The sequence below is a fragment of the Carassius gibelio genome, chromosome A9, assembly GCF_023724105.1.
Source record: "Carassius gibelio isolate Cgi1373 ecotype wild population from Czech Republic chromosome A9, carGib1.2-hapl.c, whole genome shotgun sequence".
NCBI lineage: Eukaryota > Metazoa > Chordata > Actinopteri > Cypriniformes > Cyprinidae > Carassius > Carassius gibelio.
This window is the reverse complement of record NC_068379.1, coordinates 18,641,431-18,658,273: the sequence shown is the minus strand read 5'-3', so window position 1 is coordinate 18,658,273 and position 16,843 is coordinate 18,641,431. Positions and strand designations below refer to the sequence as shown.

Here is a 16,843-nt window from a genome sequence, read left to right as displayed (position 1 = left end):
TCTATACGGTGTTGTAGAGGGATACCACTGCCAACCCAAAAACCCCAAAAAATACATTTTTATTTCAGAGATGATAACTAGACACCATTTGCTGACTTAAACACGTCCTATTTCACTAAAGAATAGTAGGCACTGTACGGGATATACTGTGCAGTATGCTAGTATTCCATTGCATTCTATTCACAAAGAGGTGTGTAAATGGGCGGGGTTTAAACCTTCAGCTAGCCGGCGTGATTGACGGTTACAATAACCAATTCTTAAACAGATATTTATGTTTTTTGGTAGCTCATCCAATCGTAATTGATGGAATGTCGGAAAGGGGCGGGACCTTACCTGCGTCACTTGGAGCAGATGGTGGTGGTGGCGGGGAGTGGATCGCTGCTGCACTGCCCGGCGAAGAGGAGGGGATAACGAGGGGACTCTCCGACGAAACTCGGTGGACAAAATCTAATAACTCTAAACAAACCGGAGTTTGAATTAGACGCGTGTAAACGGACAAGTCTTTATTCATCTGCTGCGTAAAAGCCTAATTTTCCCTTGCTACGGACCCGAAGGCCTGAGGATTTGAGTGATTACTGGATCCAGAGTTTCAGCTAACACAGATCTGCCCTGTACATGACGGATAAATGCTTGGAAGTCTGTTCTTCAGGGGATATTTCATCCGTTCCCGATTTGAACCGCCAAACCGGCCTAACTTAGGACACATTCAGACATTTAAATCAGAGTTAAAGGGATGGTTTATTTCAGTTAGCACAGCGGCTAATAACTCGCTTATTCACAATGAATCAATATTAGCCGTTAGCAGTTAGCATGTGCGGTTAATTTAAAAGAACAAATCTGTATTCAGTTATCTCAGACTGATATTTTCTAGTGACATGCTGTCAGTCACCTGTCTTATATCCGGTTGTATTTATTACTTGGATGTTAAAGCCTTAGGTCTTCTGTCGCACTGTCTCTAAATGCATGGAGTCCCGTTATATGACTGGCACAGACAGTAAAATCCCTCTCTCGAGTCTGGAGCAGCAAGACAGCACAGATCTGAGTGTCCATTTCAGCCTTTCATGCACCTTCATTTAGCTTGAGTTCATTCGTTGGATCCATTGATTCACATTTAATGACAGAAGCGGTCTAGACGAACACACCTGATCAGGTATAGCACATACCTTTGTGTATCATCATGGGAAATACAGTGTCCTGCTGCGTGTCCCCCAGTGGGAGCCCCAAACTACCCCGGCAGGTGGAGCGTCTGGAGGACTATCAGATCAACACAGACCTGAGCGATGACACCGGTCCATACTTGCAGCACATCAGTGACCGAGAGGTGCCCGATGGTAAGTACTTGTGCTAGGACTGGAGCCCTGCAGAGTTTTGTACATACCATGTAGTTTTCAAATAAGCCTGAAGGACTTGATTAGTTGGATCAGGTGTGTTTAATTAGGGTTGAATCTAAACACTACAGGGCTCTGACCCTCTAGGAATTGAGTTTGACACCAGCGTGACCATGATTGCTCAGTCTTACTAGTGGAAATCAATCTTCTGGACTAACCCTGCTCAAACACATCTGAACTAGGTCTTAATAGGTTACTCCAACTCAAAATGAAAATTTAGTCAGTTATCACTTACTCCCATGTTGTTCCAAACCTGTAAAAGCTTTGACGACACAGAGGAGACAAATTGTTGAATAAAGTCATTATTTTTGTTTTCTTCGCATTCAAAAATTATTCTCGTCGCTTCGTAAAGTTACGGTTGAACCACTGATGGCAGATGGACTATTCTGACGATCTCTTTCATACTTTTTTGGATCTTGACAGTGTAATTTACTTGACAGTCAATGGGACAGTCACAAGCCTCCCAGTTTTCTTTCAAAATATCTTACATTGTGTTCCGAAGACAAATGAAGCTTTTACGGGTTTGGAACGACATGGGGGTAAGTGATTAATGACAAAGTTTTAATTCTGAGTTTAAGTTTCGCTTTAATGTTTATGTGATAATAATACAAACAGGTGTTGGACATTTTTTTTTTTTTTTTACTTTCGAGGTGAATCTCCACTAACAAAACTAAGCACCCTTGATTTAAATCTACTGTTGTGAATGTGAATGTGAATGTGAACTGGATGTGTCCGATTAGGTTGACTTTCAAAATGTGCAGTTTTGGGGTTATCCAGAACCAGATTTGAGAACTAAATCTATAACTTAAGTGTTGGTCCATGACACCACAAAATTATTTTCTATTCTATTCTACACTTGTGTTTCCACATTTGTGTGCCACTGCGCCTTGAGGAGCTCTACTGCTGTGATCCGATGCCTTGACCTCTTCATCTCATGGGTCGGGTTTCTGTTAAGAGCTGAATACCTGAAGTGCTGTTGGTTTGCTCTGAAAATGATTGGCCTATGCCAGTTTCAGTCTAAATAACAATTGCATATTATAGTAATCAGCTACACTTAATAATGTTATTGAAAGAAACAAGGTTTATGGAGATCCTCATAAGGATATCTGTTAGTGTTTGGCATGTGTGTGATGCCTCCTGGGATTGTTTGCAGTCTTTACTGCTGTTTATTTTGCCTGAGCTATTTTACCCTTAGGGGAGATGCATATAGTCACACACACGCACAAATAACTTCCAGTGCTGTATTTAGAGTAACATGTCTTCATCTTCATCTCACCACTATGGCTGCAGTTAATCCTTTGTGATTCCAGGTTTTCGTTCATTTGGAATTCTGTTGGACATGAGAATAAAAACGATTCTAAGTTTAATCGGCAGAGAAGATCAAAAATGTGTAGTATTCCTGGCATCCCAGTTATGTAGATCTTGAGACAGCTGCATTCTCTCCTTATCTCGCTCTCTTGTTGGGAATCTCCACGAGGCATGTTTTGTTCCCTTCGGTGCTTAGAGGTTAAGTTTGGATAAGACTCACCGTATTCATGTATCGTTTCTCTCTAGTGTGGTATTCCAATGTTTCCCAATCATTTATATCTTAAAATGTACATACTCCTTAATTACCACCAAAACAAAAGAGAGGCAAAATGCAAGAAATATTTATTTTTATTGCATTGCCAGCACTGAAAATTATAATCTATCTGTGAGGTACACATACCCCTTGTTGGGAATCGCTGTGCTATGCCACACTATAGCGTGTTCCTCCCCTCAGTGAGGACAGTTGCCCTATCTCCAGGGGTCATTTATGACTTTGGTGCTGGGAGAATAGAAGTGTCAGTTTGGTACAATAATAAAGTTATTCTACATATATATATATATATATATATATATATATATATATATATATATGTATGTATACAGGTGTGTAATTTCTAACAAACAGGTATTTAACTTAAAATATTACTGTTTTTATAGTATTTCTTAACAATAGATGCAGACTCGGTGAGCGTTGATGTCTTTTAAAAGCATTAAATATTCTTACTGACCCTATATGCTATATGGATATTTCATTAAAAAAAAAAAGGTGAGGTGGAGTAAAATCACTATAACAGACACCCTAGAGATCTTTGTCTAATCTTTATGTGTGTGATCCACTATTTGTATTTGCCATCAATGTGATGTCAGCTTTGCGTTTGATTACTGAGTTAGCGAACATAAAATTGGCTCTAGTTTGCTGCCCTTGGACTAAAGCTGCCTTGTCACCAGGCGTTCCTGTACCTCCCTATCAGTCAGCATTCTCTCTCACCCATGTCCATCAATCTCTCAGGGCCTCAGCCCTAACTAAAGTTCCTCTAGACCAGTCATTCTCACTCTGCCTTGCCATTCATTTCCTCGGGTAGGAAATGGATGAGAGTTTTTGGGTTAGAGAAAGATATCAAGACTGTTCCTGGTTTTCATTTATTAGAGTACGTGTTTGGATGTACCTTTACTCCACTGCGCTTTGCTGTGACCATATTTTAATGAATGTGAATTCCAGCAGTTTGCTAGAGTTATCTTGAATTATCTAAACAGAATCAATATGTTTTCATATAGCTAGTTATAAAGTCAGTTTATAACTTACAATCTTATGAACTTTAACTACCCTGCTTTACACTTGTTTCATAGTTGTTGACCTGCAACAGAAAAGTTTGAAGAGAAGAAAACTTTACTCTAATGCCTGCTTATTCATTTTGATGAATTGGATTTGGCTTCTGTTGCACACGGCGATGTGGGCGGAGCTTATGGTGTGAGCTCACTTTGTTCTATTGCAATGCCCATACAGTAGGCTTATAGTGCCCCCCCCCCTCCCTCACCCCTGTGGCCAGAACGGGTAGCAGCATGCCCCTGCCAATCAGCACTCAGTGCAGGACGACATACCGTCTTATCTCCCTTATAGGGGGCTGTTTCAGTTTAAAGATGAATTTGCTTGGATTTTCTTGGATTTGCCTTGTTGGGCAGATCAAATGAACAGGAATATTAGAATGTTATGCTATACTGAACGAACACAACTGTTCAAAAGTTTGGGGTCAGTTTGTAAGATTTTAATTTACATTTGTAAAAGAATGAATACTAAAATGTTTCTTGAGCACCAAGTCATTCTATAAGAATGATTTCTGATGGATCATGTGACGCTGAAGACTGGAGGAATGACTGCTGCAATTTCATCTGTTCCATCGCAGGAATAGATTACATTTTATAATATGTTAAAACAGAAAACTGTTCAAAAATTTTACTGTTTTTACTGTATCAAATAAATACATCTGGGTTAAGCAGAAGAGGCTTAAAACATTTGAGACTAAAAAACAACATCCGAAACTGCTGAAAACTAAAAACGGTAGTGTATGTGTGAAATAATTTTGAAAGTTTGATATTTTATTGGTATCAAGCATGTAGCACCCATTCTTGGATGACCATATGTTGATTGATTGATTGATTATCTGTCTTCTAGATCTGGCTTTAGAGTCCAACCCATCAGATCATGCCCGTGCCAGCACGATCTTCCTTAGCAAGTCACAGACGGATGGTGAGTGTCTCTTTATAATTTCATTTTACCTGCTTGTTAGCAGCTGCATATTAACTAGTGCTCTGACCAAACTTTGAATAGCTGGAAGATCACTTTGTTAAATGGCTACTGGCACAGCTTGTCAGTATTTGATAATGAAATGTTTAACTTGCTTTTGTCTTTTTTCAGTACGGGACAGGAGGAAAAGCAACCACATAAACCATGTGAGTAAATGTGTTATGGATTCGGGTTAGTGGTTGTGCTTGGTTATATGGTTGCGAGTGTATTAAATGTTCATTCTTCCTGAAGGTCTCACCTGGGCTGCTTTCGAAGAAGTACAGCTCCTGCTCTACGATATTCATTGATGACAGTACTGTCAGTCAGCCCAACCTGAAAAGCACAATCAAATGGTCAGTGACAGTTCACTGTTTTATAAAAACATTTTAGTTTTACTATTTCTGCAGTTTCATTTATAGTAAAATAGAGAAATGAATGAGTTATGAATACAGACCAAAAAATAATAAGCAAAATGAAAAGGTAGAGTACTGTTTGTTTGTATGTTGACCACCTCTCTGTTCTCTGTTTCCAGTGTCACACTAGCAATATATTATCACATTAAAAACAGGTACGTTTGATTATGTTCTTTCTCAAAGGCAAATCATATGACCCACACATTTTAATAAGACTTTGCATTTAAAATTTAAATGTGTTCTGGGATTTAAAAAAATGTTAATTAATCCATTTCAGGGACTCTGATAGGTCATTGGACATCTTTGATGAAAGAATGCACCCCTTATCTGTAAGTTAACCTCTTATTTTTCTTGTTTTTTAGTAACATCTGCAGCTGTTGGACAATTTATAGTCACTGTTTGATTTTGTTCAGAAAGGCTGCAGTATCTATTTTTTTGTGTGCATCAAATCCGTTTAGCTGTTTAGTCTGAGCCGAAAAAAAATTCTGCAATCTGATTTACACATTTGATCTGATTCGTATGTGGTTTAAAATCCATTTGAAATGGATTTTTGGAAAAGCATTAACAGTCAGTTACCTTTGTTATTTGGGACTTGACATATAACATACACTTTGTAAGAAGTGCGTTATTTTTTCTCACTGTTATCCCATATGGTCAAGTCTACCTGGTTAAAGTCTACCACTTACCACAATGACAGCGACTCTTTGTAATAGTAGAAGGTGTCTTGGTGTCTTCATAATAACATTTTAAAATATGAAAGTGATGTGTATTTAAGTATGGAGTCCCATGCTTGTAATTCGTGATCTGCATTTATCCCATCCAAGTGCACATACACAGCAGTGAGTAGTGAACAAACACACAAACCGTGAATACACACCGGAGCAAGACTCTCTATCCATTAGGCAAAGACTGCCCCGTTTTAGTTTTCAGAAGTTAATAATGACTTTACACTTTATTAAATGAACTGTAAAACGCATTTGAGCTTGAAGCTGAGCTAGAAGTTTTGAACATATTTAGCATATAATGTGTCTAAATGCTACCTTTGGCAGAGGGAGCAGGTTCCTGATGATTACTCACGCACAGACCCCGAACACAAACTCATCTACCGATTCGTCCGGACACTGTTCAGTGCAGCACAGCTCACAGCCGAGTGTGCGATCGTCACTCTGGTAAGAGAGTAGCAGCCCTTCTGACTGGACTGGTCCATTTTCAGCGTATTCTGTACAATGTGAAAAAGACAGAGTCGAACATAAAGCAGAGGCTTTTTTTTTATTATTATTATTATTGGGGTGCTTAGATAAATATTCCTGATGTCCACTAGAGGACAGTAGAGCACCAGAGAATGGATCATTATGTGTTCGTTTAGCCAGTATTGGTCCAGACTTGATTCCAACTTCCTCCTTTTACCTCACAACCAGTAACTTATGATTATTTACAATCAAATATGTGTAATAAAACATTGTACAATAAGGTTGAATTTTAAGGTATCGCGAACAGTTTTTACAGCATTTATTAAATCTAGCTTATTGCTCATTGTTAATTTAGATTCAGTTATAATACAGGATCTCTGTTCAGGAGTCTAACTAAATGTAACCTTGAGTAAAAAACAAAACAAAAAAACTTAACCAACCCTCAAATTTTCAAATGTATGTAGAAATGACCATTAACCTAGATTAAATAACATCAAGACAAATTCCTTATTTCTTTCTGAAATTATAAAAAGCTGTAAAAGTATTATTAATAGATTTTTCATAAGTTACACTAGTGTTAATGAACTAAATGTTCAAGAGTTGCCAGTATTTTCATTCTAATTTTCACAGAATGATGCCATATCACAAGTTACCCTTGGAAGACCCTCTTTTGAGCACATTCATGTCCGCTGTCTTTGCTGCAGGTATATTTGGAGAGGCTGTTGACGTATGCCGAGCTGGACATCTGCCCATCTAACTGGAAGAGGATCGTTCTGGGAGCCATCCTACTGGCCTCGAAAGTCTGGGACGATCAGGCCGTGTGGAACGTCGACTACTGTCAGATCCTCAAAGACATCACTGTTGAGGACATGTGAGTGAGATAATATAGTCAGTGTGTGTTCTGCTCAAATGTTACAGCTCATTTGTACGGTCAAAATAATCTAGAACAAAACGTCTTGATGTGATACATCAACGCACCTTCCAAAATCCAAGATGTGCTGCAATGAGGAGACAGTACCCTGTTTCACTTCACTCCTAACTCTTTCCTGTCTACAGCTCCTACAGACCTCACGGCTTCCCATATCCCTCAGAACAAGCATGCAAGGTTTTCAAAAAAATGAAACCACACCCTTCAAAACCTTGTTTTTTTGTTTGTTCTGATGTCTCAATATCCATATAAATGACACAGACAGGTTTATGTGAGGACGTGTCTGTTCTAGATGATTGTGTATGTTAAAGGCCATGGCCCTCTTCTCTCCTCTTTGCCCCTTCGCTCTATTTTCATCCCTTTCATTGAAGCAGTCTTTGTGAGTCTCTGGGCTGGCGGGCTTCAAGTGCTCTCAGACTCCTCTACAATGGTCCAGCCTCTCGCCCACTCCATTTGTTGCCCCTAGCGACTGAACCGAATCAATCTTGAAAAAAAATATAAGCAGCACATGTTTTCTTTGATAGTCATAATCACCAAATCAAAATATTAGAATGATTTCTGAAGGATCGTGTGACACTAAAGACAAATGAAAACATAGAAAATTGGACTGTAGCTTTGCCAATAATGTATTGTATAGTTTTCATGTTGCTCATTTTTCAAATCTGTCTGCTTTAATATCTGGTTTTATATGGCTTTATTTACATTGGTACTATTATCTGTGATTTTAAACCAGAAAAGACAATCCTGACTCTTGAATCTCTATACATTTTTTAGGAATGAGATGGAGAGACATTTTCTGGAGCTGCTACAGTTTAACATTAACGTGCCGGCCAGCGTCTACGCCAAGTATTACTTTGACCTGCGCTCTTTAGCAGACGACAACAACCTGAGCTTTCCTTTGGAACCATTGAGCAACGAACGCGCACAGAAATTAGAGGTGGGCAGCATACCTACAAAATGTCCTCAAGTCATACTTCTTCTTCTAATGGGTCAATTTAATTACCAACCTTCTCATATAAACTGTTTTTTTATTTCAAAGGCTATCTCAAGACTATGTGAGGATAAGTACAAGGATCTGAGCAGAGTGGCCATGAGGAGATCACTCAGTGCAGATAACCTAGTGGGCATCCGCAGATCCAATGCTGTTCTTTCGTAGGGCTTTTTCTTGGAACAACGGCCACTCCAAGACCAATTTGAATGGACAGAACTCGTTCTTTGCCCCACCTTTGGCTGTGACGTTATGCAGAACACCATAGAGACAAAAACAGACTGGTTTCTTTTGTTTGTTTTTTGCTTACTATGTAGGCTACTAGCTGTGAACTGTCAGTTTTTAATTGAAATCATTTGCAGATGGAGTATTTTAAATAAACACTAATCATGTGACGCGTCTGAATTTCTGTTGTTCTGAAGAATGTTTTACGAGGTCACTCCAAACGGTCAAAACGGTGGTTTGTTTTGTTGCATTACAGTGAAAAAATTATCCAGGGAATTTAACACTTTTCTTTCACAAAAAGGGCTAATTAAATGTTAGAACTGTATTTGTGTAAATGTAAAAAATACATATATACACATGAATTAATTACAGGTTTTAATGCCTTTAAAAAATAGCAAATTGATAGCATTCTACTAACAAAACATTAGAAAAGTAAACAAAACAAAAAAAAAATTAGATCATCTGGGTAAATAGTTTTTCTTTTTTTTTCTTTCTCCAAAACATGAGTAAAAAAAAAAAATCATAATAATGAACCAAACATTTGACTTGCAGATTCACAGATTGCTCTTCACTTTTATTCTCTACTAGTAAGAGAAACAAAAGAAACATGTTTAAAAGACACTTTTCATAAATATCTAAGAATCTCTTTAAAATTGTAGCACTGTATTTCATATCTTTTACAAAACATATGTACAGAGTTGCAGTCTGGACTCAGAAAAGGACACGTCTTCTGCAAGATTTACATTTGTATAGAGCCAAGCGAGTATGTACACAACCAGACATGCGGCAAAATTGTGAGACATTTTAAAGACTACACAGGATATGGTAATATTACAACAGATTAAACCGTAAAAGTAGCCAATCAATGCTTATATTTACACCTTGATGCTCCATTGAAAACTACAAAAACAACATTTACAGATTCTGTCTGCTAAAAGTGCATCAACTGGTTTTCTGATTCAAAACACAAATAAGGTGAAATTACATAAAATAACCCAAAACGGATCATGAGACTTGACAAGGAAATGAACAGACCAAAAATAAGTTGTATTCAACAAACCTAGTATGGCTGCTGGTTAAGTCCTGAACCTCATGAATATTGAACCATTGACCACAAGAGGGAAGTCAAGCTCACACAGTAGACCTGCAGACTCTTCTAAAAACTCTATAGATAGAACATACACATCCTATCATTTAACACTGCCCAATAGATGCTTAACCAACCATCTATTATCAATTATCAGCGGGGAGATAGCTTTGATAAGTGGCTCTTGAGGGACACTGAAAAACATTTGGTGAGCATTAACCTGTGTAGAACTGCCTGCAACAACTTGAGGTGAATGTGAACTGCTTCTTCTCTAGACTTGGACAGTATAAGCTGAAATGTTCTTTTTTTTTTTTACACAGAGAACCCATGAAAGCACCTCATATCTTAGAACAAATTTGTAAATTAAAAGACTAGACGGTACTCAAAATAATCCTCCTGATAAAGTCACAAACACAACCGAGCGACTGTTTATACAAGATATCATTTACAAAAATACACAAATAAATTAAATATCTCCACGAACCCCTCAATTATCTTGACTCATATCAAGTATTAAACATCTTATTGTTTCCATCATTCATGGTCTAGAAAAACAAACACAGAAAGAAGCTAGCAACAATTGTAAAGCAGACTAATTAGCATTTCCTCACAAAGTATCAACATGTTCATTGCTCTGCAAATTAGACCAGTGAATGAGAAGATCTTGGCTACAATTAAACAACCAATAGCCTGTAAAAATCCTTCATAATATATTTGTTCCTTCCATCAAGTCGAACAGACACCTGGTGATTCAGAGTCATGACCTGCACACTTCATGCTTCACTCGTTTGACAGTTGTAGGGTTTATAATGGACCCGGGCTTTCTGGCAAATGTTCAGATGTGTGATGAAGGTGCTGATTTGTGATAGTTCCCTGTGGGTACTGTTCCAGCTCGGCCTGTGAGAGCGGTACTCGCCTCGCTGTAAATGGAAGAGCCTGTTACAGGTGGCTTCCGGGTCCTACAGGGGAGGTACCGTGCCACAAAACGTCTCCAGGACTCCAGAGTCTTCCCAGACCAGATCCAAACACCTGAGGTAATCCCTACTACAAGACACATGAAGTATTTCAGCATGAAGACAGCATAGTCCGGCCCCATGCCAAGCTGCTGGCGCTCCGACGGGCAAGAACAGGCCAGGGCCCGCTCCCAGCCTGGCCTGTAATGTTGCTCGTACAACAGGCAAGCCACCACTATAGTTGCGGGCACGGTGTACAGGACAGTGAAGAGCCCGATCCGGATCATTAACTTCTCCAGCTTGTCCGTCTTGGTGCCGCCCTGTTTAATGACGCTACGGATACGGAAGAGTGAAACAAATCCAGCCAGAAGGAAGAGGGAGCCAGTGAAGAGGTAGACGACCAGCGGTGCCAATACGAAGCCACGTAGGCTCTCCAAACTCTGGTTGCCGACGTAACAGATCCCAGCCACGGGGTCTCCATCCACCGAACTCAAAGCCAGGACAGCGATGGACTTGACACTGGGGACGAGCCAAGCAGCAAGGTGGAAGTACTGCGAGTAACCCGCGATGGCTTCGTTCCCCCATTTCATTCCCGCCGCCAGGAACCAGGTGAAGGAAAGCACCACCCACCAGATGGAGCTGGCCATTCCAAAGAAATATATGAGCAGGAAAACTAGCGTGCAAAGGGCTGGACCCGTGGTGTCATAGAGGATGTGCTGTTGGTTGCCGGAGCCTTCGCAAGCTACCCGCTCATGGCCGGCAAGCAGTCGCACAATGTACCCCAGTGACACAAACAGATAACAAGCAGCCAGGAAGATAATCGGCCGTTCTGGATACTGGAAACGCTCCATGTCGATGAGGAAAGTGGCAACAGTGGTGAGTGTCGAGACAAAGCACAGCACTGACCACAGGCCGATCCAGAAGGTTGTAAAGGTACGCTCATCCAGGGAAAAAAAGGGTTGGTGGCAAGGCAAAGCACAATTGGGTAGAGAGCCAGTATGTACCCGGTTATGGAGAGGATGTGCTTCCTGTTTAATTGTCACTAGGGGATTTCGACAATGGCACTCACGCTCACACTTCTGAGGTGGAGCAGATTTCACGGTGGGTCTATGTCGTGCTGTTCCCTTGGGAGTGGGTTTGGGGAAAAAAGGTGATAGAGTTGTGGTCTCAGTGCTGTTCCGGTCCATACAAAGCCGATCGGTGTCGCCCAGCATGGGCAGCTGCTCGCAACTCATCCGCTCAGGCCACTCAAACCCATACTGGATCATGAGGGGGGAGCAACCCCTCTTAGCCCTCTCGCACACGGACCTGCAAGGGGGCAGAGGTTTTTTGTAGTCCTGAAGACAGATGGGAGTGTACATACTGCACAGGAAGAAAAGCAAGTCCGGGGAACAACGGATCCGGACAAGTGGCCAAAACTGGTGCACTTCCAAGCCGACTTCTTCCTGGGTGTCATGATTGAACTGGTTGGGCATGTAGGTGTGATTGTATCCAATCCCTTTGCACATCGGTACAGTGATTGGCTCACACACTATATCCTTAGAGGCAGCATCACCAAGCCGAGACAGTTGCAACAGCAGCAGAGCGTGCAGCCAAAATCTGACCGGGTGCATCCCTGAGGTCTCCATGGTGAAGTGATGCTCATCTGCAGGTTTCCCCGTACTGAAAAACTCTCAATTTCAATTCTTGAGTATTTCCTCGGCTCAGGTTTTTCCCCTTTCCTTCCTTTCTTTTTTTAATTTATTGCTGCGTTTCGGAAAGAAGAAATCCCAAAAGGAAACCTTAATTGCTCCAGCAGCATGTCCACAGTCCACAAGGTTGTAAATCACAGTGAAGTTTCATTCCAGATCCCGAGCACACTTTCTTCCAACTGTGTGAGTGTCTTTCATACAGACCATGATCCTAAACACGGGCTGAAAGAGTAAGAAAACGACTAAAGTTAAATCAAACAACAGCTTAGTAATTCTACAGAAAATCATAAACATAGAACTGAGCGTCAGAACGTACCATGGAAAAGCACGCGCATCCGTGGACTAAATGGTCAATCATTCACCGAGTAAACCGTGCTAAGGTCGAAAGTTCATTTCCCGCAGATACTTTGTAACAAAGTAACATTTTAAGCCTAGGTTTCCTTTCGGATCTGCTTTAAATTCCACATGGCAGGTGAATGCATCCGATGAACGCAATCCGGCGGATTCACAACCAAAAAGACGGCGAAAAATCGAGAAGAAAATATGAAAACGAAATCTGACACAATCCAAAAAAAAAATTCCTTTAAAAAAATATATAATAAGGGTGTATAATAAAAAATAAATCAGTTCACCTTTCGCATTAGTGCTCAGAGCAACAGGTTTCATGAGCTTTCTGTCAGTTCCTTCGGTGTTTCCCAGCAGTCCATCGGAGTCACACACTGTAACATGTATAAATTCCACAATTCCACGCCAGAATCTTCCACTAATTTGTTGAGAACCTCTTTTTCTGTGTGACAGAGCGTGTGTTCCCTCGGTTGGCTGCGGAGTCAGTAATTACTCACTCCGTAGAGGTTCTGTGGAGTGAAAATACTCCACCCGCAATGACACGCCCACAACTTTCAGGCCCCAACCCCTTTATCACCAGGGGCCACTGACAGTCATCTGTGTGGAAAAAAACTGCCCTATCTATCTATCTATCTATCTATCTATCTATCTATCTATCTATCTATCTATCTATCTATGAAACGAATATTATTTCTATGGTTTGTCTCGGGAGTCGTCATTCATATCATTGTGTGAAATTAAGCTTTTAATCATTTAATGAGACCTGAGCAATGGTTTCCACCCTAAATTGAATAGGAAATGTAATAGTTAAACTGGTTAGGCATTATACAAGAATGGCTTAACAAATCAACAAAATGTACATTTATGTTACATTTAAATAATTCTGGGAAGATGCCACATGTTACTCATTTAACCATAATGAAGATGTTTGAATTAGTCAGTGGAGATTTGGGGGGAAATGAATGGCACTGGTGAGAGTGTGTGTGTTTGACTATGAAAAGGCCTTGAGTCTCTTGTGCAAGTGTATCCTGTATTACGTTTGTGTTTACCCACTGGGCCCATTCAGGACAGACGGAGCTGTGCAAACACTCAGATAATGACTCCTAACGCAAGCTTAATCACTCACGGCTCGACGAGACAAAGACAGCAGCAGAGAGGAGCACCTTGCCACACTGCTACTCTGTTTGTGAACAGCTAGTGTGTAGGATGCTATCTCTAGGTCAGTGTTCAGACGTTGTTTACATATTTGTGATGTTTGGAATCATCAACCAAATAAAACCAAATAAGGTGATGTTTGTTATTGTCCTGTTTTGTGGTGAAGCAGCTGTAAAGCTGAAGGACTGATTTGTGCTTCCTTCTGTGAACGAATTAAACACGTTTGCCATATTAGTGTTGTTATTGTTAACTTTAAACACTAAAGCAATACAACCAATAAAAATCATTGTTGAATATATTCCGAATATAGAAATATTGAAAAACTAGAAAATTATATATGTTGCCTGAAAAGTATGTTGACATACTAAAATTACTAAAACTGATAAAAACAAAGTTAAATAAAACCTGACAAAGCACATAAATAAATTAATCACTGAGACTTGAACTGAAATTAAAATAAAAACTGAACATATAAGCCAATAATTAATATTAGAATAGAATATAAATCATAATAAAATAACTTTATCAGCTTAACTTCTATAATGTATAAATAGCATTGAAAAATCAAACCAAGTGACTTTTATTTTTAAAAAAGACAGTACTAACACTTTTGGAGCAAAATATTGAATAAAACATTTTTATACGTTTTTAAAATGATAATAGACTTACATAATAAACTTGAGGGAAAAATGGCATCACATCCTCTAGAAATAATTTTCGGAACAGCTGAGTCATTGCAAAAGTAAAATACTAACTATGGGAACCACTGTATGTACAGTATGCATTATTAATATTTAAGTAGTTCAGTTATTGTGCTATTAAGAAAGAAGCATGACAAATGATTGCTCACTCCCTACACGTCTGCACTGGTGCTATACAAACTCCTCCGTTCACTTACTCAGACAGAAAGCATGTTTAAGAATTCTTCTCAGTAGGGTGGTTCTCTTTCTCTCTCCCAGGATTCTGTAATCTCACAGCTTTCTTTAAGTCCAAAGGTCTCACAGGGTGTGTGCCAGTATTATGTGTGTTTAAAAGTGCAAGTGATCAATCCGACTGCTCCGTCGAGTATTTCCAATGCTCGATTAACACTGAGATGACATCAGCTCACAGAAAGTCTGAGAAGACGAGAGTAAACAAAACTCTGCATGCCACAGACTTGCTTAGGAATCAATCACTCAGACAGACGAGGACACAAATGGCTGATTGCATTGTTTTGCTTGTAACGCACAAGATGTTTGATTGTGTCTTAAATGCTATGGTAACCGAATCAATCTTTCCAGACACTTGTGCACCTGTTTTATAGGTTACCTAAGCATATTGTCACACATTAACTCCAAAACCCCACCTTAAGGAGTCACATGTGCGCCGACTACCTTCCTTTCTGAATACTGTGTCCATGATATGCCTTGCAAGGGAAACTGCTAGTATGCATACTTGTATCTAAAGTACTTAGCTAGTTTGCAGGGAGGAAATATAACCTGATTATAATCAGTCTCAGTCAAGCTCTAGATAAGTCGAGCTTGGATTTACTTAAGTTGAGCAGTAGAGCGTTGTCAACATCAAATGACGCTGAAGGGTGATGAGGTGTGGTGCACACTAGCCGTCTGCTTTATTCTGTGATGTCTCCTGGGCATGAAAATATCCCATGGTGGTTGGTTTTTCCTCTTTTTCTCGTTTCCACTCCCTCCTCTCGTTCTTCACATGCCTGAACCTGCGTTTGGGCAAATGCTTTTATCTGATGATCGACTCTCCGTGTCTGTGTGTGGACAGACAATTCATACACAAAGCCAGTGTGATGCAATCTCACCAAATTGACCTTTTCTCATCTGCATTTAGTTTCCTGTCTCTGGCATGAGAAGATGAGATGATATTGGGTGCTTTTGTTGTATTTTGTTGAAGTACAGTGATAGGATATTGAACTGGAAACGCTTTTTAACAGCGTAGTGTTAAAAATAAGTCCATTTGAACAACATGACCGCTGTACCAGTGTAAAACTGCAGCAGTTAAAATCAATTAAAAAAGGTACGTATAAATGCTATTTATCATTTTTATATAATTATTTTAGATTTTATTAAATATATATAAAAATGATTATATATTCTTTAATTGATCAAACTGATAAAAAAAATATATTTTTATAATTTTACAAAAAAATCAAATAAATACATGAAAATAACTAAATAAATAAATGCCGCTGAATACTATTCATAAAAGAATCCTGAAGAATTATCATGGATTCCAAAAACATATTACGCAGTTAACTGTCTTCGGCATTGATAATAATAAGAAAAATATTTTTTAAGCAACAAATAGCTTTATTAAAACGCATCAGTATTTATGGACAAAATGTGTTTGATATAACAATGCATGAAAAGATCCCAAACATACAAACATAAAAAAAATAAATAAAAAAAACCGGACCTTGAGAAATGGCAACTGAAGTCAAGTCTTGTTATTGCTCATGTTTTATTGTCTTTGTGCGGCAGGTGGACGTTAGGGAATAAGGGGTTGAATCAGACATTCTAACCCCTTTTTCACAAAAATCAGACCCTGATGCTCCATCTCATGTCACTATTGTCTTCATTCTGCCGCCGTCTTTTTTGTTGTCTTTTCCTGATGGTATTTCTGGCCCCTTGTTGTCAGTCCTAAATGAGTCTTGACTGGCCTGTGGGCCACTGGAGAAGCACAAAGGAGAACGTTCCCCTTGCTACAGTGGAGCCATTGTGGCTTTCAACAATGCACTAATTGGCGACGACAATTAAGCAAGACCAACACTCGGATTCAATTTGCCCACTCCTCAGTACAAATCACAGGCAAATGAATCAGACCGTGCACACACAGCTCACACACACATTCACACGGCCCTGCTAAAACAACAGCTATCCTCATAA

General features: G+C 39.5%; 2 protein-coding genes across 5 annotated transcripts; one reads left to right on the top strand and one right to left on the bottom strand.

Annotated features, from left to right (window-relative positions):
• The first annotated feature begins 1,177 nt into the window (after positions 1-1,177).
• LOC128019846 (cyclin-Y-like protein 1) lies at positions 1,178-8,891 on the top strand. The gene is made up of 10 exons (XM_052606128.1): positions 1,178-1,331; positions 4,867-4,941; positions 5,110-5,144; positions 5,230-5,330; positions 5,510-5,545; positions 5,668-5,719; positions 6,440-6,559; positions 7,285-7,451; positions 8,283-8,445; positions 8,548-8,891. Exons 1-10 carry the CDS (start codon positions 1,178-1,180, stop codon positions 8,662-8,664), a joined length of 1,020 nt encoding a protein of 339 aa, XP_052462088.1. The 3' UTR covers positions 8,665-8,891.
• A 383-nt stretch (positions 8,892-9,274) lies between these two features.
• LOC128019844 (frizzled-5-like) lies at positions 9,275-13,344 on the bottom strand. Of its 4 annotated transcripts, none has more exons than XM_052606125.1 (3): positions 13,085-13,342; positions 12,769-12,901; positions 9,275-12,674 (listed from the first exon to the last, which is right to left on the bottom strand). In XM_052606125.1, the coding sequence occupies exon 3, from the start codon at positions 12,387-12,389 to the stop codon at positions 10,644-10,646; it is 1,746 nt and encodes a 581-aa protein (XP_052462085.1). In that variant the 5' UTR covers positions 12,390-12,674; positions 12,769-12,901; positions 13,085-13,342; the 3' UTR covers positions 9,275-10,643. The 4 variants fall into 4 exon arrangements, with proteins under 4 accessions (XP_052462085.1, XP_052462086.1, XP_052462084.1 ...); XM_052606126.1 differs by having other exon boundaries at positions 12,769-12,904; positions 13,085-13,327; XM_052606124.1 differs by having other exon boundaries at positions 12,769-13,344.
• Positions 13,345-16,843: the final 3,499 nt, after the last annotated feature.

Excerpts from the sequence above, each read along its gene's own strand:
- LOC128019846 (XM_052606128.1), top strand. The coding sequence starts at position 1,178 with ATGGGAAATACAGTGTCCTGCTGCGTGTCCCCCAGTGGGAGCCCCAAA. Across the intron at positions 1,332-4,866 it reads TGACCGAGAGGTGCCCGATG|ATCTGGCTTTAGAGTCCAAC; the intron begins GTAAGTACTTGT and ends TCTGTCTTCTAG. Across the intron at positions 4,942-5,109 it reads TAGCAAGTCACAGACGGATG|TACGGGACAGGAGGAAAAGC; the intron begins GTGAGTGTCTCT and ends GTCTTTTTTCAG.
- LOC128019844 (XM_052606124.1), bottom strand. The coding sequence starts at position 12,389 with ATGGAGACCTCAGGGATGCACCCGGTCAGATTTTGGCTGCACGCTCTG.